At 55.3% G+C, this 26,214-nt stretch overlaps 2 protein-coding genes across 2 annotated transcripts; one reads left to right on the forward strand and one right to left on the reverse strand.

The window, feature by feature from the left end:
* Positions 1-8,916: 8,916 nt before the first annotated feature.
* Positions 8,917-12,675, reverse strand: LOC135975552 (uncharacterized). The gene is made up of 2 exons (XM_065566770.1): positions 12,190-12,675; positions 8,917-12,095 (listed from the first exon to the last, which is right to left on the reverse strand). The coding sequence occupies exon 2, from the start codon at positions 11,902-11,904 to the stop codon at positions 10,897-10,899; it is 1,008 nt and encodes a 335-aa protein (XP_065422842.1). The 5' UTR covers positions 11,905-12,095; positions 12,190-12,675; the 3' UTR covers positions 8,917-10,896.
* Positions 12,676-14,278: 1,603 nt separating this feature from the next.
* Positions 14,279-24,518, forward strand: C14H16orf86 (chromosome 14 C16orf86 homolog). The gene is made up of 5 exons (XM_065567738.1): positions 14,279-14,395; positions 15,317-15,474; positions 17,352-17,599; positions 20,280-20,450; positions 24,136-24,518. Exons 1-5 carry the CDS (start codon positions 14,279-14,281, stop codon positions 24,279-24,281), a joined length of 840 nt encoding a protein of 279 aa, XP_065423810.1. The 3' UTR covers positions 24,282-24,518.
* Positions 24,519-26,214: the final 1,696 nt, after the last annotated feature.

Genomic DNA, 26,214 nt, shown 5'->3' on the forward strand with positions numbered 1-26,214 from the left:
CCCCGTGAAATCTTACCATCTCCAGTGCTCAGCATGCTATTGAGAGTCATGTGACATTTGGTGTTTTTCTTAAAGCCCCAGCTCCCAGAGTCATGGGGTTACGACACACTCCCTTTGCAATTTTAAAAATGTCTATAAGGCTTTGACTACATGGGAAAGCTGCACTGGCGTAACTACAAGTGAGATTTTAAATTGAACTAGTGAGACTCCCACAGCCCCATGTAAATGCACTCATTTCAGTTTAGCTTAAATCAGTTCAAACCAGATTTAAGCTAAACCACAATATGCCACTCTTAAGCTGCATCTACATACGGGTTGGCACCAGTTTCACCAAACCCGTTTAAAAGCTCATTTAAGGTAAACTGGCACAACTGTCTTGCACAGACAGCTCCTCAAGAGAAATTCGGGGCCATGCTACATCATGTTCACTCCCCCCCGCCCCAATTTCACCCCAGTTACAGATGTTTTGGGGGAGGGCCCGGAAAAAATGACCCCCCCCTTTCCCTTGCTCATCAGCCCTCCCATGGTCCATATTTCTATCCCTCTAGTTACTGACAAAAGCAGAAGACAAATAAGTGGAACCCGACCTGTATTTGTTTTAAATCGTGTGATTTCTGATGCTAATCTTGTGCTTTTTGGACTGCTTGGGGTTGACTGTATTGCAGCACTCACAGGGCAGGCCAAGGGGTGAGGCTCTTCCCACAGCATTTACTCAGCTGCTTACAGGGCCTGCTTAGTTTATGGGCTGTATTAATTCAAACAATGGCCCTGCCATTGGCTCTCCGTGGGCAGACTACCCTCATCCCCACATGGAGTCAAATACACACAACTGTCCACATGGCTCTGATTGCAGCCTGGGGCCCAAGAACCCCAAACATTTGCCCTGAAGAGGGAAAACAGGAAAAGTGCCAGTTCTGGGGTCTGTAATATAAAAAGAATCTACAGGTACCTCCCCATGGTGGAAATTTCTGATCGCAGAGGTCTCCGTAACCTAGCAAAGGCAAAACAACAGCCACAGGCTGGAAATTGACACTGGATGACATCAGCCTGACACGAAGGTGCAATTTTTGAACGGTGAGGAGAACCACCCTTGGAACAACTCACCAAGGGTTGTGGTTGATTCGCTGCTATGAGAAGCTTTAAATCAAGAGGAGGCGTCTTAGCTCTGCTCTAGCTTAGCCAGGAGCCCAGTCGCTGGCTGACATTCTCTGGCTTGTGCTGCCGGGAAGGCAGCTGAAACGACCAGTACAGTCCCGACCCTTCCGGCCTTAACATCTAGCAGTTAAGGGGGTTCCGAGTCCCCCTGAAAGTCTGTTCCAAGCTAAACAGCGGGAACAGAGAGGGCTGAAACAGCTTTCCCTGCTGCAGCAAAGGACCTGGGGGTTACAGTGGACGAGAAGCTGGATATGAGTCAGCAGTGTGCCCTTGTTGCCAAGAAGGCTAACGGCATATGGGGCTGTATTAGTAGGAGTGTTGCCAGCAGATCGAGGGAAGTGATTATTCCCCTCTATTCCGCACTGGTGAGGCCACACCTGGAGTATCGCGTCCAGTTTTGGTTCCCCCCACTACAGAAGGGATGTGGACAAATTGGAGAGAGTCCAGCGGAAGGCAACGAAAATGATTAGGGGGCTGAGGCACATGACTTACAAGGAGAGGCTGAGGGAACTGGGCTTGTTTAGTCTGCAGAAGAGAAGAGTGAGGGGGGATTTGATAGCAGCTTTCAACTACCTGAAGGCGGGTTCCAAAGAGGATGGAGCTCGGCTGTTCTCAGTGGTGGCAGATGACAGAACAAGGAGCAATGGTCTCAAGTTGCAGTGGGGGAGGTCTAGGTTGAATATTAGGAAACACTATTTCACTAGGAGGGTGGTGAAGCACTGGAATGCGTTACCTAGGGAGGTGGTGGAATCTCCATCCTTCAAGGTTTTTAAGGCCCGGCTTGACAAAGCTCTGCCTGGGATGATTTAGTTGGGGTTGGTCCTGCTTTGAGCAGGGGCTTGGACTAGATGACCTCCTGAGGTCCCTTCCAACCCTAATCTTCTGTGATTCTATGAAAGCAAGAATCGAAGGCAGAGGATCATTTCCAAGGAGGCAAAGACACTGCAGACAGTGCACCAGGATCACGTGTCTGCGCGTTGGGGGACTTCACTGCAGTGGGTCCCTCTCATTCACAACAGGCTGCCATTCTGTGACTGGCTCTCTGGGAGATCCCGTCTGATCAGCTCACGGGGGTGGGGGAACAATTTCTGTGGCTTTTAAGGGCCAGCTGCTCCAAAGTTGGCCTCCATTTTCCCCTTGCAATTATTTGCAGGTGCCTTAGTGTCACATGGGCTGGGCATCTGAGTACCTGGCTGTGCCCCCACATCAGGACTTCATTGTTCTCACCATCTCAGCAGCCTCTGCATGGCTGGTTGCAATTTTGTCCTTGAGATTATTTGCACCCACAAAATTGCAGGCATAAAAACAAAGCTCAGTCTGAAAATTTCACCCAAAAGATGTGTTCGGGGCAGCAGGAAAGATGTCCTAGGGCTACTCCGTTGCACCTACGTGGAGGTGAACCTCTCTCAAACCAAGGCAGGCCAGAGGTGGCTTCCTTCACAGCCCAGCAACCTTTTCTATCAGGTCACTCAGCGTGGGAGCTGAATCCCTTTGCTGCCCCCACCCAGCATGTGACAGCTGACAGGATACCATCCCACGATGTCTTTGCAGCCAGCTGGCTGGGGCAGACCTACTCACCACTCCCCAGCAGGAGTCCTGGCTGGTGCTCTTTGCTGGAGCTGGGAGGTGACTGGTGGTTTAAGGAGGCTGGAGGTTCTCTACTACAGCAATTCTCAACCATGGGTCCAGGGGGGCCATGAGCAGGTTTCAGAACCAAGCGGGGCCAGCGTTAGACTCACTGGGGCTCCAGGGCAGAAAGCCAAAGCCCTGCCGAGTAGGGCTTAAACGCAGGGCCCTGGGCCTTGCCACCTGGGGCTGAAGCCGAAACCTGAGCAACTTAGCTTCGCAGGGCTCCGGACAATTTCCCAGCTTGCTACCCCCATCACTGGCCCTGGCTGCTATATGCAGAAAAACAGCTGTGTGGCTCAGGGAGTTTTACAGCCTGGTGGGGGGATTCGGAAAGAAAAAGGTTGAGAAGCCCCTGCCCTACCAGTGTGACTCCCTGCCACCCCCTGCAATAACCACCCTAAACCCAGCAGCCCTGGGCTCTCTCCTCCTGTGGGCCCCATCTGTGGGGGGCCTGGGTATCAGAGCAAGGAGGAGAACAGGGACCAAGGCAGTGCAGAGCTGATGCAGCCCAAGGGCTGGGCAGTGGGAGGGCTGTGGGGGCAGCACCGGTCTCTGTCCAGTTCCAGCGTGCTGGGAGGGTCGGGGGTCGCTCTACCCCAGTTGATGCCTCTCCTCAGGGGGGGTATTAAACAGCCTCACTGCAGCTTCCTCTACCACAGCCCCTCTTCTGGCTCCCGGCTAGGGCTCTGCAGGTGTTATCGCATGGAGCAGCGACCCAATGGAGGGAGCCGGGCAGGGCTCAGGGGAGCCCAGCTTTGTCAGAACCACATCTAGAGACTCAGCTGTGAAATGCAGCTTTACCAAAGCTCGGGAGAGGTTGTTGGCCGGCCCCTTGCAGAGCGGGAGAGAGGATGGAGATGGCTCCACCCACTGTGCACCGCTGAAAATGGCACCAGGCGTGGGCCAGGGAAAACTGGTCCCTGGCACTCCCTTCCAGAGCAGGCCCCAGACTCACTGTGTGAGCTGCAGCGAGTCCCAGCACTGCTCTTTAGCCAGTTTCCCCAGCTGTGGAACGGTACCAAGCGCTCTGGCAAAGCAAAGCACCTGAGCAGAGGTTTAACTATAAGCCTGCAGGCAGCACCACTGACCGCACGGGGACTTGTTATGCTGGCTTGAGGCTGGAAGGTTCCCAGCACCTCGTGGGACCGAGCCCGACAGATCTTTGCGACGCTCTAGGAGACCCGCAGATAAAAGGTGGCAGGACAAGCTGAACATTAGCATCAACCAGCCACTGGCTTCTCCCTGAGCCTGGGCGCTGCTCTCATCACTGCTGCTGAACTGAGGTTGAAAGCAACAAGAGGCCTCTTAATTGTTTTATACTTAATTACTTCAAGTACCTCACCTGGGTATTGTGCGGCTTAATTAGCTGATGTCTGGAACCCGCTATGAAGCTGAAAATCGCTGTGTCATTAAGCGGCGTCGTTATATTTGGATGGATTTTATTCCTTTTCTCATTAACCTTGTGGCCCAGGTCTCTGGCCCACCCCATCTCGTTTTAATGTTAAAGCACCAAGAAAGGCTGCACATGGAGCAGACGCTAAATGTCACTTTGCACATTTCAGATTCGATTGTCTGAGATGTTAACAACGAAGGGAAGAAAACAATATTTGTAGTACTATTTGACAGTATCGCTTCAGCTATTTATATTTGCCAGATATATACCAACGTCACCTCCACAAACGCAGCACAGTCACGCTGGAAAGTCAAGAACTGTCACAATGAAGGTTGCCCTTGCATGTAATTAAAGACTGCATATGCCCCAGGGTTAATCAGGCTGAATCAAAGTTGCCCAGCCTGTCTTAACCCTGGCATCCCCTAACTGTAGGGCGCCTGATGTAGCAACCTTAAAACTCTTTTAAAAACTGAAAAACCAGAATGGGATGTGTCGGGCAACCTTTCCAGGCCTCGCTCTCTTTGCTGCCTCTGATCAGCGTTTGCCATTTGTTCTGTGCGGGAACGACATTCGCACTGTGGCAAAGGAGAGGTTCCCGCAAACACAGGGACTGAACAGCAACACTCACATTTGATTGGTTTAAAAAGAAATTGAAGAGTCTTCTGCTAAATCATCAACCCCCTTTGCAGCCCCACCTTGGAGGCTGTTGCTGGGGAGGCTCCATACACGTACTAACAGCCCAAGCCCGCTTGGCTTGTGAGATCTAATAGGATCCCAGCATAAAGAGAGGCGGTTGCAGAGTAACAATGCAGCTAAGGACAGCCCTTATGTGAAAAGACACCAGGGAAAGACACAGAAAGCCATCACCAATGCAATGGAGACAGCTTCAGAGCCGCCGCTTTGGTGGCACAGAGCACAGGGAATTCAAGGCAGCATCACGGCGCCAAATGCCCCTGGTTCCCAGAGCAGGTCTGAGCGTGGTTTACGTGTGGTTTACGAGAAGGCAAGACAGAGCATATGGGCTGAGCTGATCAGCGCTACACATCCAGCCTGCGTTGTCGGGTCACAGCAAAGCACGTTCCTACCCCAAAACGCCCAACAAAGGCCGTCGAAAAGCCCCATCCGTCGTGGGCTGCATTGTCTCGTAGCTGCGCGGCATGGAGATTGCAAAGACCTATGCGCCCCAAAAGGTCCACAGAGCAGAGCTCATCTGCAGAGTCATGTGCTTCAACAAGGCTCCCTGTTATCCCTGGCCATGGAGACCAGGCCATTCCCTGATGGGGTAGCAGTCCCACGGCACTCTCCCAAGTACCCGGCCCAGGGGAACCCAGCATCCCTGGCCGGGTTGTCAGGGATGTGCTTGGAGCTGAGCAGCCGGTTACTGTGGAAAGAACAGCCCGGGCCAGTCGATGATGCTGGTAGAGGTAGAGCCCAACACCCCCCATCTCTGTGCAAAGAACACCAAAGGCCGAGCTCACAGGCCAAAGGCAGCACGGACAGCCCCCAGGGCTCAGAAATCAGGGAGGTTTTTAAGATGACGATATTGTAGGGTTCGGTCTGTCGTTTGATTTCTGAACTCCCCCTTCCCTCCCCAGGGTGGGGGGACAGTCCCAGAGCTGCTAGTGCTCCCCACTATGTGTGCGGGCCAATGCCAGCTGTCCCAGTGGGGGAACAATCCCAGCACTCCCCAGTGGGGGGGGCAGTCCCACGCTCCCCAGTGTACAGAGTGCGGTAATTCTAGCCCCACTCATGGGGGGCTGGTGGCTGCCCACCCCAATGCTCTCATTAATTCTGCCTCCAGACCCCACATCTGCCCTTCCCCGAGCTCAGCAATTAACTATGCACCTCCCGAGCCTCACATCTGCCCTTTGCTCCCCACCCCCAGCCCTGCCTCTGCTGTTCCTCCAGCTCCAGGGGCTCTTCACCCTACCCTGCCTTGCCAGGCTGGGTGTCGCAGGGGGCAGGGGCAGCAGACTGACCCATTGCTCACTCGAGGGGGGAGGGGACAGAGCCACCATGAGCTGCCTGGCTCTTTCTGCCCCCCATAACGGCGTAGACTGCTTCCTCCCCTCCTCCCCCTACTCAAAATCCCCACTTGGCTCCTGGGGCCAGGGCCGGCGCAACCCATTAGGCGACCCAGGTGGTCACCTAGGACACTACAATTTGGGGGGTGGCAACCGCGGCAGCATTTCAGGGCGGGACCTTCCGCCGCCCAGGGCGGCAGAAAAGCTGGTGGTGCTCCTGCCTGGGGCTCTTACAGCTGCTCTGACTGGCTGCTCGGCCCCTGCCGGGCGTGAACCTGGAGCCCGGAGGTCAGTGTGCTTGTGCAGCACGACCGCTGGGCCCGTGCAAGGCGCGCTGGGCAATTCCCTCCCACGGGATCAGCCTGCGCCTCGGACAGGGGCGTGTGTGGGCATGTCTGACCAAACACTCAGCCCCGGCCACCCAGGATGCCCGCCGGCTGCTTGGCCGGACGCCCGCTGGCTTCAGGGGAGGGGGAAGGCATCGGGCCGGATGCCTGCTGGCTGGCAGGGGAGGGGAAAGGTGCCGGGCCAGACACCCGCTGGCTTCAGGGGAGGGGGAAGGCGTCGGGCCGGATGCCTGCTGGCTGGCAGGGGAGGGGAAAGGTGCCGGGCCAGACACCCGCTGGCTGGCAGGGGAGGGGAAAGGCGCCAGGCCGGATGCCTGCTGGCTGGCAGGGGAGGGGAAAGGCGCCGGGCCAGACACCCGCTGGCTGGCAGGGGAGGGGAAAGGCGCCAGGCCGGACACCCGCTGGCTGGCAGGGGAGGGGAAAGGCGCCGGGCCAGACACCCGCTGGCTTCAGGGGAGGGGAAAGGCGCCGGGCCGGACACCCGCTGGCTGGCAGGGGAGGGAAAGGCGCCAGGCTGGACGCCCGCTGGCTTCAGGGGAGGGAAAGGCGCCGGGCCGGACACCCGCTGGCTGGCAGGGGGAAGTTGTTAGGCCGGACACCTGCTGGCTGCCTGGGGGAAAGTCCATGCTGTCGAGTTTCATGAGCCTGTGAAACCTGCAGGCTTGAACTCCGCGGGGAACCCGTTGCGGACGAAGGGCTCCGAGCGAGCACTGGGCCGAGAGGGGGAAACGTAACCTGGCGCAGGGGAAGGGGGAGGGAACCACTCGTTCGCAGTGGAGTTGCAGGGGGGACCGGCTCCCAGGAGCACACCGGGACGCTCTGGAAGCCGGGTGAGGGGTTAGCTACACTCTGCGAAGCGGGTGTTGTCATTCCTTTATGGTTTGTCTGAGGCCCAGATCTGCTCCTGTGACCCCCTGCTCACTCGGTGTCCCCCCTCTAGTGGGGGCTAGGCCAGCTGGTGATTGAGGGGCCTGCTACAGCCTTGGCAGCTCATGCATTTAGCTTCAGAGGTCCCAGGTGTGATCCCCGGTGCCAACACCCCCGTGTGGGTCGGTGTTACACTACCAAGCTCAGTGCCAAAGACACGTCTCAAGCCACGTACTGGCTGGCTGGCTGGCTGGCGAGTGCCTTGTTTAGATTCAGGAAGCCCTGACACTAGAGGACACGGACACGTTTCCATGGGAGAGCGCAGCGTGGCACCACCTGGAATACACTGCAGCAGCATTGGGAGACAAAGAGCCTCAGCACGCAGGATGAGTTGAGGTAGTTTTGGGCCCCGATCCTGCCAACGCCTGCACGTGTGCTTACCTGGACTGCTGTGGGTGGGCCCACGAGTGTTTGCAGACTTGCGGCGTAAAAGCTGCAGGGCACAGAATCATAGAATATCAGAGTTGGAAGGGACCTCAAGAGGTCATCTAGTCCAACCCCCTGCTCAAAGCAGGACCAATTCCCAGCTAAATCATCCCAGCCAGGGCTTTGTCAAGCCGGGCCTTAAAAACCTCCAAGGAAGGAGACTCCACCACCTCCCTAGGTAACGCATTCCAGTGTTTCACCACCCTCCTAGTGAAATAGTTTTTCCTGATATCCAACCTGGACCTCCCCCACCGCAACTTGAGACCATTGCTCCTTGTTCTGTCATCTGCCACCACTGAGAACAGCCGAGCTCCATCCTCTTTGGAACCCCCCTTCAGGTAGTTGAAGGCTGCTATCAAATCCCCCCTCATTCTTCTCTTCTGGAGACTAAACAATCCCAGTTCTCTCAGCCTCTCCTCATAAGTCATATGCTCCAGACCCCTAATCATTTTTGTTGCCCTCCGCTGGACTCTTTCCAATTTTTCCACATCCTTCTTGTAGTGTGGGGCCCAAAACTGGACACAGTATTCCAGATGAGGCCTCACCAATGTCGAATAAAGGGGAACGATCACGTCCCTCGATCTGCTGGCAATGCCCCTACTTATACAGCCCAAAATGCCGTTAGCCTTCTTGGCAACAAGAGCACACTGTTGACTCATATCCAGCTTCTCGTCCACTGTGACCCCTAGGTCCTTTTCAGCAGAACTGCTACCTAGCCATTCGGTCCCTAGTCTGTAGCAGTGCATGGGATTCTTCCGTCCTAAGTGCAGGACTCTGCACTTGTCCTTGTTGAACCTCATCAGATTTTTTTCTGCCCAATCCTCTAATTTGTCTAGGTCCCTCTGTATCCGATCCCTACCCTCTAGTGTATCTACCACACCTCCTAGTTTAGTGTCATCTGCAAACTTGCTGAGAGTGCAGTCCACACCATCCTCCAGATCATTAATAAAGATATTAAACAAAACCGGCCCCAGGACCGACCCTTGGGGCACTCCACTTGAAACCGGCTGCCAATTAGACATGGAGCCATTGATCACTACCCGTTGAGCCCGACGATCTAGCCAGCTTTCTATCCACCTTACAGTCCATTCATCCAGCCCATACTTCTTTAATTTGGTGACAAGAATACTGTGGGAGACAGTATCAAAAGCTTTGCTAAAGTCTAGAAATAACACATCCACTGCTTTCCCCTCATCCACAGAGCCAGTTATCTCATCATAGAAGGCAATTAGGTTAGTCAGGCACGACTTCCCCTTTGTGAATCCATGCTGACTGTTCCTGATCACTTTCCTTTCCTCTAAATGTTTCATAATTGATTTCTTGAGGACCTGCTCCATAATTTTTCCAGGGACTGAGGTGAGGCTGACTGGCCTGTAGTTCCCCGGATCCTCCTTCTTCCCTTTTTTAAAGATGGGCACTACATTAGCCTTTTTCCAGTCATCTGGGACCTCCCCCGATCGCCATGAGTTTTCAAAAATAATGGCTAATGGCTCTGCAATCTCACCCGCCAACTCCTTTAGCACCCTCGGATGCAGCGCATCCGGCCCCATGGACTTGTGCACGTCCAGTTTTTCTAAATAGTCCCGAACCACTTCTTTCTCCACAGAGGGCTGGTCACCTTCTCCCCATGCTGTACTGCCCAGTGCAGCAATCTGGGAGCTGACCTTGTGCGTGAAGACAGAGGCAAAAAAATCATTGAGTACATTAGCTTTTTCCACATCCTCGGTCACTAGGTTGCCTCCCTCATTCAGTAAGGGGCCCACACTTTCCTTGATTTTCTTCTTGTTGCTAACATACCTGAAGAAACCCTTCTTGTTACTCTTAACATCTCTTGCTAACTGCAACTCCAAGTGTGATTTGGCCTTCCTGATTTCACTCCTGCACGCCTGAGCAATATTTTTATACTCCTCCCTGGTCATTTGTCCAATCTTCCACTTCTTATAAGCCTCTTTTTTGCGTTTAAGATCAGCAAGGATTTCACTGTTTAGCCAAGCTGGTCGCCTGCCATATTTACTATTCTTTCTACACATCGGGATGGTTTGTTCCTGCAACCTCAATAAGGATTCTTTAAAATACAGCCAGCTCTCCTGGACCCCTTTGCCCTTCATGTTATTCTCCCAGGGGATCCTGCCCATCTGTTCCCTGAGGGAGTCAAAGTCTGCTTTTCTGAAGTCCAGGGTCCATATTCTGCTGCTCTCCTTTCTTCCTTGTGTCAGGATCCTGAACTCGACCATCTCATGGTCACTGCCTCCCAGGTTCCCATCCACTTTTGCTTCCCCTACTAGTTCTTCCCTGTTTGTGAGCAGCAGGTCAAGAAAAGCTTTGCCCCTAGTTGGTTCCTCCAGCACTTGCACCAGGAAATTGTCCCCTACGCTTTCCAAAAATTTCCTGGATTGCCTGTGCACCGCTGTATTGCTCTCCCAGCAGATATCAGGGTGATTAAAGTCTCCCATGAGAACCAGGGCCTGCGATCTAGCAACTTCTGCTAGTTGCCAGAAGAAAGCCTCGTCCACCTCATCCCCCTGGTCTGGTGGTCTATAGCAGACTCCAACCACGACATCACCCTTGTTGCTCCCACTTCTCAACTTTATCCAGAGACTCTCAGGTTTTTCTGCAGTATCATACCGGAGCTCTGAGCAGTCATACTCCTCTCTTACATACAACGCAACTCCCCCACCTTTTCTGCCCTGCCTGTCCTTCCTGAACAGTTTATATCCATCCATGACAGTACTCCAGTCATGTGAGTTATCCCACCAAGTCTCTGTTATTCCAATCACATCATAGTTCCCTGACTGTGCCAGGACTTCCAGTTCTCCCTGCTTGTTTCCCAGGCTTCTTGCATTTGTGTATAGGCACTTAAGATAACTCAATGATCGTCCCTCTTTCTCAGCATGAAACAGGAGTCCTCCCCTCTTGCGCTCTCCTGCTTGTGCTTCCTCCCAGGATCCCATTTCCCCACTTACCTCAGGGCTTTGGTCTCCTTCCCCCGGTGAACCTAGTTTAAAGCCCTCCTCACTAGGTTAGCCAGCCTGCTGGCGAAGATGCTCTTCCCTCTCTTCGTTAGGTGGAGCCCGTCTCTGCCTAGCACTCCTTCTTCTTGGAACACCATCCCATGGTCGAAGAATCCAAAGCCTTCTCTCCGACACCACCTGCGTAGCCATTCGTTGACTTCCACGATTCGATGGTTTCTACCCCGGCCTTTTCCTTGCACAGGGAGGATGGACGAGAACACCACTTGCGCCTCAAACTCCTTTATCCTTCTTCCCAGAGCCACGTAGTCTGCAGTGATCCGCTCAAGGTCATTCTTGGCAGTATCATTGGTGCCCACGTGGAGAAGCAGGAAGGGGTAGCGATCCGAGGGCTTGATGAGTCTCGGCAGTCTCTCCGTCACATCGTGTATCCTAGCTCCTGGCAAGCAGCAGACCTCTCGGTTTTCCCGGTCAGGGCGGCAGATAGATGACTCAGTCCCCCTGAGGAGGGAGTCCCCGACCACCACCACCCTCCTCCTCCTCTTGGGAGTGGTGGTCGTGGAACCCCCATTCCTAGGACAGTGCATCTTTTGCCTTCCAATCGGTGGAGTCTCCTTCTGCTCCCTTCCCTCAGATGGGCCATCTAGTCCACTCTCCGCACTAGCACCTGTAGAGAGAACATGGAAACGATTGCTCACCTGTATCTCCATTGCTGGTGCATGGACGCTCCTCTTTCTTCTTCTGGAGGTCACATGCTGCCAAACCTCCTCACAATCCTTCTGTCCCTGCTGCGCCTGCTCTGAATCTTCAGAACATTGTGGCCGTAGAAGCATCTCCTGACGTCTGTCCAGGAAATCTTCATTTTCCCTTATGCAACGCAGAGTCGATACTTGTTTCTCCAGCCCTCGAACCTTCTCCTCCAATATGGAGACCAGCTTGCACTTTGTACAGACAAAGTCACTTCTGTCCTGCGGAAGAAAGACAAACATGGCACAACCTGTGCAGGTTACAACAGCTGATCGCTCACCTTCCATATCACCGTACTCTTAGGAGCTTCCTCAACTGTTGCAGGAACTACTCGGAGAAACCTGCAAATGAAAGCCTCAGTGCGCTCTCCCCACGCGAACTCCCAGGCAAACTCCTGCTGTTAGCCTCTGCTGTTCGCCGCTCAGCTGGTTCGCTGCTGACTGCCCTTATATACCAGTCAGGCCCACTCAAGGCCCACCTGGAACAAAGCACTCCCAATTCACACTTTTCAAGCAATCAAGCACACGGTCAAACTGACCAACTGTCCCAGCAGCAGGCACTCAGATACTCACCAACACAGCCCCCCTAATGCAGCACTTAGCGTACCTCCTCTTGGACAGCTCCCAGGCAAACTCCTGCTGTTAGCCTCTGCTGTTCGCCGCTCAGCTGGTTCGCTGCTGACTGCCCTTATATACCAGTCAGGCCCACTCAAGGCCCACCAACACAGCCCCCCTAATGCAGCACTTAGCGTACCTCCTCTTGGACAGCTCCCAGGCAAACTCCTGCTGTTAGCCTCTGCTGTTCGCCGCTCAGCTGGTTCGCTGCTGACTGCCCTTATATACCAGTCAGGCCCACTCAAGGCCCACCTGGAACAAAGCACTCCCAATTCACACTTTTCAAACAAACAAGCAAGCAATCAAGCACACGGTCAAACTGACCAACTGTCCCAGCAGCAGGCACTCAGATACTCACCAACACAGCCCCCCTAATGCAGCACTTAGCGTACCTCCTCTTGGACAGCTCCCAGGCAAACTCCTGCTGTTAGCCTCTGCTGTTCGCCGTTCACCAATGGCGGCACGGACTCCTAGCACCAGAGCAGAGTGTGGTCCTCTCCTCCCCAGGGCTAGGAGATGAGTTGCCCATGGTCAGGGTTTGTAAACCTCCCTGCATGGGGGACACCAAAGGGATAAAGAGCGCTGGTAAAGCCGAGTTGACCTGGGCGGAAAGCATTTGAGGCTCAAAGAGTTGAAAGTCAAATATTTGAATCCTGCTAGTCTCCCCTGGTTTGGGTCCTCCTGGTCAGGTACTTGGTGACTAGATGGGAAGGGCTTTCAGCATGCCCAGCATCGCCAAACCCTCATGTTCAGAAAGCATGAATCCGGCCTCCAGACCCATGAGATCCAACCTTCTAAGACAGCAGTTTGAATAAGAGCGTGGCTTGGAGTGCCGGGCTTTCTGTCTGCCAGCGGGACCTGTCGGGTTCCCATTTCCAGGGTTTTCTCTGCAACCACGAAGGCTAGAACCATTCTTCAGAAAACAGTGTTCTAGTGTATTCACAGGACTGCAGACCCAGAAAACCCCCAATCATCAGGCGGCTCCGGTTAGAGCCGCGAGAGCGGGGACGCTGCATTCGTACGGTGAAACGATCATTCGAGTGGATTCATTCACTCCAGAACCTGGGTGGGGATACTTGCCAAGTGGGTTTTTATAGCGCTCAAATCTCTGTCTGCTCTGGTCAGACGAACCATGCTCAGACCCTAGGAGCAACCGTTGTATGTGACCTGATCGTTCTATCGCATCTCACTCCTGAGCTGGTGGGATTCTTCATTGCAAAGAAATGATGGGCCTGATTCTCCTTTATACAGGTCACTTTTAGCCCCGTGGCAGCATGAGGGGTCATTAACGTGCATTCAGACGTAACTGACACCCACTGTGCGGCCCCCGAGGTGTAAAGGGGTCTTGGTGGAACTGAGAATCCAAGCCCTTGGCCCCATTGCCAGTTGTTATCCGTGGCAGGAGACTGGGCACTTGTCCACATGCAGCTCTTAGCTGAGTTTGGAAGTGGTCTAGGACCCGCTCAGCTCTGAACATGGCTTGTGTCTGCACATAGTGTGGGTCACCCTCAGTGACCGCGGCAGCTATGCCCCTGCCAGCAGCCTGGGCTGGCACAGGCTTGGCTCCCTGGTGGTCTTTGCCATGAGGAATGGCCCTCCTCACTGCATCTGTGCAACTGGGGTGTCAGCCATTCCTCCCAGTACTGTGACATCCCAGAGTGCACTGCTCTGGGTGCATGTCTTCTGGGCACCCTCTTCCCCGCTGAAGCATTATGGGATAGTCGCCCCGCTTTTCCCACAGTTCACTGCAACACAGCTGGCTGGCCTGGCCGCTGTGGATGCCCAAACACAGCCTGCACTCAGTGGCGCTGTGAAAGGTGCTGCTGGGTGGCCAGGATTCATCTGTACTAGCTGTAACGGGGTCTTGTGGGGGGGCACAGGGTGGCAACATTCATAAAGCTTGACCTCCCTGCCCCCAGGCTGGGGGGCTAATGACACACCCCTGTGCGGAGTGCTCAGTGATCTAGGGCTAAGCATCATTATCAGACACAGCTCAAAGCCTGGAGGCACCAGTATCTGATGTCACTGATTGCCCTGTCCTCAGGCGATGGCCACTGCAGCAAGGAGTCCAAGCGAGAAGAGGCCTGGGGGGAAGGCCATGCCCGGACGCTTCCTCTCCCAGTTGGCAGCCGCACTGGACAATCCGACCATCAAGGCGCTGGAGGTAAAGAACGATCGCGCGTTTAGAATGCGAGTCGTCATGGGACAGGCGTGCTCGCAGAGCTGCGGCTGCCTGAAGCAGGCGTGTTCACAAGGGGATCCGGCCAGGCGTATGGGGAGCAGGGAATGCGTCTTCTCCAGCCGCGATGTGGGGCTGAGAGGTGGCCAGGCCCCGGGGGAGCTGGCTCGTCTCCCCTGGGGAAGGGGCTGTGTCCCAGAAAGGCCACCTACCAGCTCCGTTACACTTCCACAACGCCTTCGCAAGAGATTGAACGAGAAGTGGCCCCCAAAAAGATGATTTTCAAAGTTTCCAGTTCATTCGTGTGAAAACCAGCTGCGTAATTTGGGGCTCACATTTCCCCTGGCTGCTTTGACCCCTTCCTGCCCCAGAGGCCCTGGCCAGGGTTCCCATTACAAGGGACCTGCTGACCTGCCTCCCTCGCACTGTTCTGCCTCGGTAGCTGGCCGCGCAGAATTGCCGTTCAGCAGCAGTGTCACTCCCGTGCTGTTCGGCTCATAGCAGCACAGAGCCCTGGCATCCTACCATGACATTATTTTATCCTAACGTTACGTATGTGTCACACCACAGAACCCAGCGTAGGGTCCGGGCTGCAGCACACCGGCCTCCGGCTGCCATCCAGGTCCTGTTGCTAGCCAGTCCCATGGCCTGGTGGGGGCAGGCTCTGTACCACAGCACAGATCCATGGACGCCTGATCACTTATGCAGATGGGTTTTAAACGTAGCTTAAGCAATTCACAGTCCAGAAAGCCCCTGGCCACTTGTTCAATGCAAAGCACAGCTTCCCCTCCGGGACAGGGGGGAGCTGTCCCGGGGCTGGTCTGAGAGCTGCGCCAGGCACTGCAGCCGGAAGCGTGGCTTTCATCTTCCGCTCCCCAAGCAGTAACTTTTCGTCTTCCTCCCCAGTGGGACGAGGACGGGCAAGGCGTGGTCGTGAACGCCCAGCTGTACGACGAAGAGGGTCAGAAGCACAAAGAGCTCTTTCCGGAGCTGAAACCCCTGCGATCAGTCTCCGTGCTCCAGGCGTGGCTGCTGACCTCCGGCTTTAAAGCAAAGGCAGCAAAGTAGGTTGGAGGGTCCCCTGGGGGCTGCAGGGGGCTCATCCCCCATTGTGCCAGGCCTAGCCCATCTCCCAGGAGCTCACCGCCTGCAAAGAGCAGAGACAGGGCTGGGACCGGGGCCCTAACTCACACACAAAGGGCTTGGGGCAGGGGGCAGCACATGGCGTCCCCATACCAGGCCTGGTTACACACTGGCTCAGACCTGTGTTCCGGTGAGAATGAAGTCGCTTGGCCCTGGGGTTGAAGCTGGGCAGAGAGTGGGCACAGGGGGAGGGAGGAGGTGAGAATCGCAGAGGCCAGAGTGGGAGGGGAGGGGACGGAGCAGGGGGGACCAGCACCCAAGGGTGATGCAGCAACAGGGCGTTGGAGCTGAATGAACAATGATGTCAGGTTGTGAAGGCTCCTCCCAGCTGCTGCTGCTCCTCTTGTGGGGGGAAAGGGAGGCTGTTGGGCCCCAAACGGGCCCTTCTGGGGCTCCTGCAGGGGCTGGAAGGCCCTGACTTGCCCTGTTCTGGGGCAGTCTGCGTTCTGCACCAGCCCTGTGCGCTGGGCTCTGACTACCCTGGCTCAGAGAGGCTGCTGGACCTGGGGATGGGCGTTGCCATCTCTCAACATGGGAGAGCCTCCAGGCTAGGCTGGGACTGGAAGGATGGGATGGTCATGGGCCAGCCTGGCACGCCCCAGCCATTCCCCTGACGGCACCATTCGTTCAGCCCCAGGCCTGGTGGCACGAGGGGTGGAGGGACAGCTGGGGAAGAGTTTGTTGTCTTTAGCGCAATGGCATATGGACACCGGGTCGCTCGGGAGGCCTGAACCCTTTTGTCTCGGAGACAGAGGGTCCAACCCAGTCCAGGTCAGTATTGACCCAAGGCCAGGACCCACTGATGGCTGCTGAGTGACCTTTCCGACATGAGCCAGCAAGACTGGTGGCCAGGGCTCATACCCACCGCAGCGGGCACCCAGCAGAGGGGCCAGGAGCCGAATGGAGCAGAGACTGAGCTGCCTTAGAGGGGCTCCCCTCCGAGCGGGCCTGCAGCACAGCACGTTGGCTGGGCACGGCAGGGGAAGTTGGCACAGCGGCTGTGGCTGTTCTGCGAACCCAGCCGTATTAAATAACGCCGGCTTCAGGCCCTGAATGACACGTCAGGAAATGGGCCCAGAACAGGTTCTGCTAACCAGTATCCCCTCTGGGACCATGTCAAGTAACTCCAGTGTCCAGAGTACAATTCAGCTGCACTGCAGCCGAGCAGCTAACCGTGACCAGCTTCTGCAATGCACACAGGCGTCAGGCAGGCCTGGTGAAGCCTCTCCCACCATTCCAGAGGAGAGGGCAGACGGCCAGACCACCAGAGGCAGCGGAACATGCCAGCCCACTGGAGAGGTGCACCCAGGCTAGGGGAGGCAGCAGCACCAGGCTGGCTAAAATGCAGATCCGCCCTGCCCCTCTCCTAGGATACAAAGCCAGCGCAAGGTTCAGCAAGGGTTGGGTTCATTTATAAACTGTTCTCTCGCAGTTAGGTCAGAGGGGACTGGGCATGGGATTCCTGGGTTCTCTTCTCCCGACTCTGCCACTGACTTTGGGCACAATCTCGGACAAGTCACTGCCCCGCTCTCTGCCTCAGTTTCCCCATCTGCACAAGGGGTGTGGTCCTACTTCTCTGTCTTCGTCAAGGGTTGGGGCACACCAGAGGGGCAGAGCATTTCAAGCTGTGATACCTCGAGCTTCAAGCAGGAGCAGAATTGCCCAAGCCCGCTGGGAAATGCGCTCCCAGCCTGCCGGAGGGCAGGAAGGAGTCAAAACAGGGTAAGCTTGTTCCCGGGACGTTTCCTGGCACTGGTGTAGGTTGTGTGGGAGGCAGGGGACACTTCTGCCCTGCCAGGGGCTGCTGTCCCTCTGCCCAGCAGTTCAAACCCACCATCCCCTTGTCTCTGGCTCTGCCCCACAGGGCTGATTCTACAGTCCACGTTTTCCAGCACGCCGACTTCAGGAAGCTGCCTCCCAAGGCGGGGGAGGTGGACAACCCCCTCACTACCAGGCAGCACAAGAAAACCAAGAAAAGGAAAAGCTCGTCAGACCTCGCAGCCAGCCCGGCAGCGGCTCTGCTCCCGGACACACTGCGCACGGACAGTAAGTGCACAGGACACACCACAACAGGCCAGCACTGCTCGGAACCGCGCAGCCCCTTCCCGGCGTGAGGAAAGCGCTCGCTGTTCTCATTGTACCTGTGGGAGGCAGCAGGCTCCTGCTTCTCAGTGCAGGACTGCGCCTTTGTGGTGCTGGCTATGGCAGTATGGTGGGCTGGCTTAGGGCATGGTCGGTTGGCCCCCAGAGAAGATAACGGCCCTGCTAGTGCTACCAGTAAAGGGGATCGCCTGTAGCTCAGGGAGCAGAGACGTGTGGTTTGGGGACAGACAGGCGAGGGCTCCAGGCTGGGCTCCCTGGTGCTGTGTGTGTGTTGTCGAGTCCGGGTAACTCTTGTCCCGAGCAGTGGTTCCATTACAGGATCAGGCTGTGTGTGTGCCTGACACATCCTCCACCAGCCAGCCTTGGCCTCAGGTCTAAGGAGCAGCCCTGCTCGCTGAGCTGGGCCTGGCTTGCTTCCTCCTCCCCACAGACCCCATGGTACAGATTGGGCGAGACCAGCCTCTCCCCAAATATATACAAGCAGGAACCCCCTAAGGTGCTGAGGACTGAGACCCAGTGCCAGATTCCACTCCCGCTCCTCCCTGGTGTCCTTCCATCACCACCAGCTCCGTGCTCCTCCAGCCCACAATCATAAAATCATAGAATATCAGGGTTGGAAGGGACCTCAGGAGGTCATCTAGTCCAATCCCCTGCTCAAAGCAAGACCAACACCAACTAAATCATCCCAGCCAGGGCTTCGTCAAGCCTGACCTTAAAAACCTCTAAGGAAGGAGATTCCACCACCTCCCTAGGTAACCCATTCCAGTGCTTCACCATCCTCCTAGTGAAATAGTTTTTCCCTAATATCCAACCTAAACCTCCCCCACTGCAACTTGAGACCATTGCTCCTTGTTCTGTCATCTGCCACCACTGAGAACAACCGAGCTCCATCCTCTTTGGAACCCCCTTTCAGGTAGTTGAAAGCAGCTATCAAATCCCACCTCATTCTTCTTTTCTACAGACTAAACAATCCCAGTTCCCTCAGCCTCTCCTCATAAGTCATGTGCCCCAGTCCCCTAATCATTTTTTGTTGCCCTCCACTGGACTCTTTCCAATTTTTCCACATCCTTCTTGTAGTGTGGGGCCCAAAACTGGACACAGTACTCCAGATGAGGCCTCACCAATGTCAAATAGCGGGGAATGATCACGTCCCTCGATCTGCTGGCAATGCCCCTACTTATACAGCCCAAAATGCCGTTAGCCTTCTTGGCAACAAGGGCACACTGTTGACTCATATCCGGCATCTCGTCCACTGTAACCCCTACGTCCTTTTCTGCAGAATTGCTGCCTAGCCACTTGGTCCCTCGCCTGTAGCAGTGCATGCGATTCTTTCATCCTAAGTGCAGGACTTTGCACTTATCCTCATCAGGTTCCTTTTGGCCCAATCCTCTAATTTGTCTAGGTCCCTCTGTATCCTATCCCTACCCTCCAGCGTATCTATCACTCCTCCCAGCTTAGTGTCATCTGCAAACTTGCTGACGGTGCAGTCCATGCCATCCTCCAGATCATTAATGAAGATATTGAACAAAAACGGCCCTAGGACCGACCCTTGGGGCACTTCACTTGATACAGGCTGCCAACTAGACATGGAGCCATTGATCACTACCCGTTGAGCCCGACGATCTAGCCAGCTTTCTATCCACCTTATAGTCCATTCATCCAGCCCATACTTCTTTAACTTGCTGGCAAGAATACTGTGGGAGACCGTATCAAAAACTTTGCTAAAATCAAGGAATAACATGTCCACTGCTTTCCCCTCATCCACAGAGCCCATTATCTCGTCATAGAAGGCAATTAGGTTAGTCAGGCATGACTTCCCCTTCGTGAATCCATGCTGACTGTTCCTGATCACTTTCCTCTCCTCTAAGTGCTTCAAAATGGATTCCTTGAGGACCTGCTCCATGATTTTTCCAGGGACTGAGGTGAGGCTGACTGGCCTGTAGTTCCCCAGATCCTCCTTCTTCCCTTTTTAAAAGATGGGCACTACATTAGCCTTTTTCCAGTCATCCGGGACCTCCCCCGATCGCCAGGAGTTTTCAAAGATAATGGCCAAGAGCTGGGCCCCCAGGGCAATCGTGCTCCAAGAGCCCCGCTTCCTTTCCTAGGGCTGGTCCCAAAGAAGATTCAGCCAGGGGAGGCTCCCCCACTGCCAGACACACCCCAGCTTCTCCTTATGGTGATAGCGCCCCTGGGCTGTGCTTGAGATTGGGGGTCCCTCGCCTCAGGCTCTTCCCAGGCAAGAGTCTAACTAGACATGACAGATCACAGCAGGGGATGGGAAGGTTGGTATCCCCAGTGCACAGATGGGGAACAGATGGACCTGCCTCAGGGTACCCGGCCAGTCCGCAGCAGAGCCACAAACTGCACCGAGTCCGAGACTGGAGCCTTTGCCACAGAACCTGCCTCCTTCACAAGAGCGGTTGCTTCTGCACGGTGTGATCATGGGCAAGTTCCACCCCTGCCCTGTGCCTCAGTTTCCCCCTCTGTAGCCCCGGGATCGTGCTCTTCCCTGGGGCCACGAGGCTTTGTTGCAGCCTGTTGGGGAGGCTCCCTGAGGGCCCGGGCCGGGAAGCAGGGGTGTGGAGTATTCAGGGTTACAGCGGTGGTGGTATCACTGCCCTAGGGAGACCACAGCGCCTGCGACCCTTATACCAGTACATAAACTACGACAACCCGGAGCTGAACAGCCCTTCGGAGGACGAGAGCGACACACCAGAGACAGCTGCACTGGGGGAGGCCGCTGGAGCCCCAGACAAGGCAAACATGGAGGAGTCAGAGGGGTCTCACCAAGCAGGTAACAGGGAGGAGCTGTGGCTCTGGGCCTGGGCCCAGCCATTGCTGGGGGCTAACACGGCACAGTTTGCGCCAAGGTAGGGTGGCTTCCAGCCAGGGACACATGAGATGAGGCAAGAAGGGGGTTAAAGTGTGGGGGTCTCATGCTGTTCCTTCAGGGGCAGCCTTGCTGTGTCCTGTGGGGAGCACGGAGGGGCAGCCCCCAATGCTGGAGCCTGAAAGGGGCACACGGACGTGTGCGTATGTCGTTACCACCACTTTTCCACACGCAGGTTCCTCCTTTGGGTTTGTGGGCACAAGCACTTCGAAACATCTGCCCCGTTAGGCGGCTGAGGACGGCCCCAGCCGGAAAGCACCAGCAGAACTCACCCCAACCTTGAGGGAGACCTGATCCTGCTAAGCCAGGGCCAGGCTACCTGACCCAGCTTTTCCCTCCTCGCTCTCCAGCAGCCTTCGGCCCCAGCCGTGGCTTTGGGCAGGGGCAGGAATTAATCTGGGCCCCACTTACATCCGGAGAGTAACGTCATCAGAACCCACAGCCTTCTCCAGAGCTCCTCGCGCCTGCAGCACTCAGGGCTTCCCAACGCTGGCCGAGCATCACTCCTTTCATGGGGGAAACAGGTGCCCAGAAGTGAAGTGACTCGGTCCAGGTCCCGGGGCACAGCCAGGAGCAGAGTCCAGGTCTCTCACTTCCCAGTCCTGTGTCCTAAGAACTGCACCATGCTGCGCGGTTGTGAAGTGGGGACCCGCTAGGGGGGGCAGCTTATGGACTGAGTGCTGTGAGCCTGCCAGCCAGCCATGTTCCCCCGTGCGGGGGCAGCACAGCAGTGACTGGCCCATGGACTGATTCTGGGCCAAGAGATGGAGGTGCCCATGGTTGCAGGTCTGTTCTCTGCTCAGGTGGCCTGTTGGAATAGCCCGGACTCTGCTCCAAGTTTGAGTGGCTGAGCTCAGCTCTGGCTGAGGGGCGACTTGGGGTTCCTTGCACTATACCCCTGCTCTCAGTGGGTGTCTCTCTAATGCTCCATCCTGCCTGAGTGCACCAGAGCAGCGGGCAGCGCCGCGTGTCATCCACAGCCGGAAGGGAGGCACGCCGCGGCTTCTGGCCAAGTCGCTCTCAGCACGAGTGCAGGCTGGGCCCTGTCATTGCTGCTGGAGTTCGCTTCCATTGCTCCCCACGAGGCCGGGTGGGCCAGGCCCTAGGTGAGTGGTGACCCCTTTCACACAGCAAGCTCTGAGTGTGACCCCCCCCCCTTATAGATTAAAAACACTTGTTTATATTTAACACCATTATAAGTGCTGGACGCAAAGCGGGGTTTGGGGTGGAGGCTGACAGCTCGTGACCCCCATGTAATAACCTCGCGACCCCTGTGAGGTCACACCCCGCAGTTTGAGACTCACTAGCTCCTGAGCAAGCCAGGCAGGAAAGAAGCCTGCTTGCACAGTCCAGTGTGCAGAGCTCTCGGCCGGCCATCAGCTCCTCCCCAGGGACGCGCTGCAGGTTTGGCTGGGGTGTTGTAACCATTAATAGCCATTTCCAGCTGCTTTGATGACCACTCCCTGCGTGGCGGGGCAGAGGTCCCACTGCTTCAGGAGGGGAATACAGTCACAACGCTTTGCCTGCTTGGAAGAACTGCTGAGGGTTAGGATTTCCTCACCTACAGCCCCTCCCCCCGGAAACGGGAAGAATTGCTCTTCCAGCTCCAAAGAACTGACTCCCTTTCTCTTAGCTCAGAAGAGCTCTTCTCTGCTCCCTGCTGACGGTGCGGCCCATGGCGGAGTGGAGCCCGCCTGACGAGCTGATCACACTCCCTCGCCCACCCCCTGCCCCCACGTTCAATGCTCCAGGTCTGGGCGTGTGCCGGTTGGTAGCACAGCAGCAATGAAGCCGGCTGCCCCCACCTCCCCAAGACCAAGGGGGAATGAAAAGGCCAGGCTGTGTGGCTGGGGGTGCTTTCAATGCAGACTAAAGAGACAGGCCCAACCGGCCTCAGCGCTCAGGGTGGTTTGGGGCTGGGCGCAGAGGGCTCATTGGTACCTGGGATGGATGATGAGAACTCCCCCCTGCAGGAGACGTGAGTCCAGATGCGCTTAGTGGGTAGCAGCATGGAAATGATCCATCGGGTTAGGGTGACCAGATGTCCCATTTTTATAGGGACAGTCCCGTTTTTGGGGACTTTTTCTTATATAGGCTCCTATTACCTCCCACCCCCGTCCTGTTTTTTCACAGTTGCTGTTTGGTCACCCTAGTCAGGGGCAGGTACAGCCAGGCTGTGCGTCTGCTCTGGGATGGTATGCGGGGCATTGCTCAGAGGAAGAGCCAGGCTGGCCCTGCCCAGCCCCCCCATTAGATCTGCACGGAGAGAGGCTCCCTCGCTGTGGCCAGAGAGACACGGTGTGACTAGCACACGTCTGGGGAAAGGACCCAGGACTGTCAGAGGATAGGAAGACAACCTCACACCCTGCACAACACCTGAACGAGCAGCTCCTGTTTATTCCTACCACAGAGGCTAGAGCACCCACCTCCTGATTCCTGGGTCCAGCCCAGAACTCCTGCGAGAGCTAGAGCAGATCTCTGAGAAAAGCCCTCGCACAAGAGGGGGGCGGGGGGTCCACAGCACTGAGCAACATTGGCACAGGCACTGTGCCTCAGTCGCCCTTTTGCCTGTAAACATACGGGAAGCATTAAAATGCTCCTAGCCCCTCAGATCAGGAACTCGGGGAGCGCCATGGAAGAGAGTAGACATGGGTGGTCCGGGGAGGCACATGTCCCCCAGGCGGATCTAGGAACTGTGGGAGGCAAGACTGAAACGGGGAGTGCAGTAATGAGGATGATAGAGAAGAGTCAGGGAGTGACCTGGGCTGGGCTCTTGTGGACGTCAGGGGGGCCGGGCAGCCGACTACTGCCTGGCGTAAGGATGATGCTTTGAGGCAGAGCCCCAGAGCTGCCCTCACTGAAGCAGCCACGGCGTTCACGACTCCAGCCTTCGTGTGCTTGCCGTGCCCCAGGCAGGCTCAAAGTGGCAGAGTTTGGGTCAGAAGCTCTCGGCCTCAGGTGGGAAACCCATCCCCGCAATACTAGCGTCGTGCTCAGCACTACTCCAACTCCAATGGCGGCTGCGCAGGCCAGGACGGGTCTGCCCAGGGTCTCCGACTCAGCGGCAGCCATTGTGTGGGAGCCAGTGGCAGGCCCTAGTTATAAGTTACCTAACAGAGGGGAAGGGAACGGACGCACAATTCAGACTCTGCCCTTCATGCAGGAAACGGGCAAGGCTCTAACCTTCTTTGTGTTCCAATCACTCCCCATTAGCCTAGAAAGCTGCAAAGCATCATTAGGGCTTCAGCACATGCAGCTGAGTGACACTCAAATTGCAGCATGGGACCTGCCCTGGAGAGGGCACCGCTCCCTGCGATCCTGTGACGTGATCCTGCCACTTCCGTTCCATTTACGGCTGGAGCTGTTCCCACCTGGTCTACTACACCCCATTTGACAGCAGTCTGTCTTTATCCTAGATTCTAGGGGGCCTAGACAGACAGATTAGAACCTCTCCCAGCAGAGGAGCCCCTTCAGTTCCCATCTGAAATAGTCACCAGCTGGTATTCGCCTTCCAAAACCTATTCCTCCTCCCCCCTCCTGCCCTGGGAAGTAAGCTCAGACACCCACCCGTCTTGCATCTCCATTTCAGGAACGAAAAGCGATAATCCAGAAAGTTGCTCCCCAGGAACTCCACCCCAGGCAGAGGTCGACAAGTCAACACAAGTCGACATCGACAAGATGCTGAGTGTCTGTGCAGCTCACCTGGTGCCACCACTCTCACCGCAGTATAAATAATCACACGGATTTCAATTTCCTGCCTTGTCCGTTTAGCATAAAGGAAACCTGGGACTGAGCATGTTGACGTTCCGCCTTCTTAAAACTCTGCAGTGAGCCCTTAAGATAGGCTGGCCTTTTGCCAAGCGGTCCTGGTAAAAGCCACTGTCTTTATAATGCTACTGCATCTCCCAGACGCTGCTCATCATGGTTGGGAGGAGCATTAACCTTTGTGCCTTTCTCACTCATTTATGAAATAAAGGGAGACTTTAAAACTGCTGGCTCTCAGAGCTGTCTAAAGATTCAATGCACCATTGTCACTGGCTTAGTTTGGGCCTGGAGCAGGAGTCAACAGCTGATTACATTTGTGGTTCAATCAGACTCTTCAGGCACCCAGGGTCACTTGGGCTGTCCTTCCCCAGCAGCAGAGACAGCACTTGTTGGAGGAGATGGCATTAGAGACCTCCCCAGCCACAACATGTTGCACAAGCAAACAGCAGGTGGTGACACGGCTTACATAAAGAGGGTGGGGGGTTGTGCAGCAAAATCTCCTCCCACTCTGCCAAGAGGTGGGGTGGCCTGAGTCACTTTGGGTTGCTGGGGTCAGACTGAACAGTGCCCCATAAGCTATCACCGTTAGATGGGAAGCCCAACACCAGCTCCAAACACAAAAGAAGCCACTCCCGGTTATCCTGTCTTCTCTCACTCCTCTTGTATGTTCTCCTTTCCTCCTAGGATTCCTACTCCACTACTAGACTTGCTGGGGTCTATCTGGAATTGTTTTCTGAGTCCCTCTCTCCTTTGACGAACAGTGTTTCATTTAACTTTTCCACTCCAGAATACATTTATTCCTTCTACTGTACGAGACGATCTTGGCATTTGGAATGCTGGCAGAGTCAGTTCAGGAATTACAGCTTCCAAACGGGCATAAAGTTAGCAGGAGATAAGCCAGAGAGATCCTCTCTGAAGGAACGTGACATCTGCTATGGGGAAGCTCCACAGGGCTTAGATTGTTGGTTTTACGGCAGCGCCTAGACACCGACTGAGATCAGAGCCTCATTGTGCTAGGCACATTACAAAGAGACCCACTCACCACCTACTTCTCCTTTCTCCTAATTAATGAATTTGCTTTCCTGACCACAGCCTATAATAACTCTCACTCACAAGGCTGTCCACATGGGCAGGTTGATTGCTGTTTGCACAGCCCCAGGCTATACACAGGGTCAGGTTAAACCAATTTGGCTACTATACCAGTGGTTCACCCCCATCTTAAAGAAATATAAATAGATCTGTATCTACAACCAAAACAGACAGATAATTAAATTATAGCTATTAACCCTTTTATTGGAAAGAGACCACATGCTTCTGAACAGTTCTAATTAAATATAAAAATGCAAGTAAAACCACTGAGCTAAATAAACACAGCAGCAATCCAGCTACCAGAATAGAGTAACTCCTCACTTAACGTTGTAGTTATGTTCCTGAAAAATGCAACTTTAAGTGAAACGTTCCCATAAGATTTAATGTAAATGTGGGGGGTTAGGTTCCAAGGGAATTCTTTTGGGGCAGACAAAAGGCATTATATACTGTACAGTACTGTACTGGGGTTGGGAAGTGCCCCTGGCTTACCCCACACAGGCACAGCCCGCTGCAGGCAAGGACACTAGGAAGCACCTTCACAGCAGCAGCAGCTTCCCCGGAGAAGAACAGGCGCCGACTTTGCTGGGAATGCTCCAGGCCCCCCTCTTCCTGTCCCCAATCCACTCCAGGCCCGCCTCTTCCCAACCCCACTCCACCTCCTCTCCGGAGCAGCCGCATCCCCACTCCCGCCCTCAAAGGACTTTCTGGGAGGGAAGGGGAGGGAGGAGTGGAGATCCAGCGCTTCCCTGCTCCTCCCCCTCCCTCCCAGGAAGTCCTAAGTGGGGGAAGCGCTGGGAGGGAGGGGAGGAGGCGG

This window comes from Chrysemys picta, chromosome 14, assembly GCF_011386835.1.
Source record: "Chrysemys picta bellii isolate R12L10 chromosome 14, ASM1138683v2, whole genome shotgun sequence".
Taxonomy (NCBI): domain Eukaryota; kingdom Metazoa; phylum Chordata; order Testudines; family Emydidae; genus Chrysemys; species Chrysemys picta.

Coding starts and splice junctions, on each gene's coding strand:
- C14H16orf86 (XM_065567738.1), top strand. CDS start 14,279: ATGGCCACTGCAGCAAGGAGTCCAAGCGAGAAGAGGCCTGGGGGGAAG. Junction 14,396..15,316: donor CGACCATCAAGGCGCTGGAG/GTAAAGAACGAT, acceptor CTTCCTCCCCAG/TGGGACGAGGACGGGCAAGG. Junction 20,451..24,135: donor AGAGGGGTCTCACCAAGCAG/GTAACAGGGAGG, acceptor TCTCCATTTCAG/GAACGAAAAGCGATAATCCA.
- LOC135975552 (XM_065566770.1), bottom strand. CDS start 11,904: ATGGAAGGTGAGCGATCAGCTGTTGTAACCTGCACAGGTTGTGCCATG.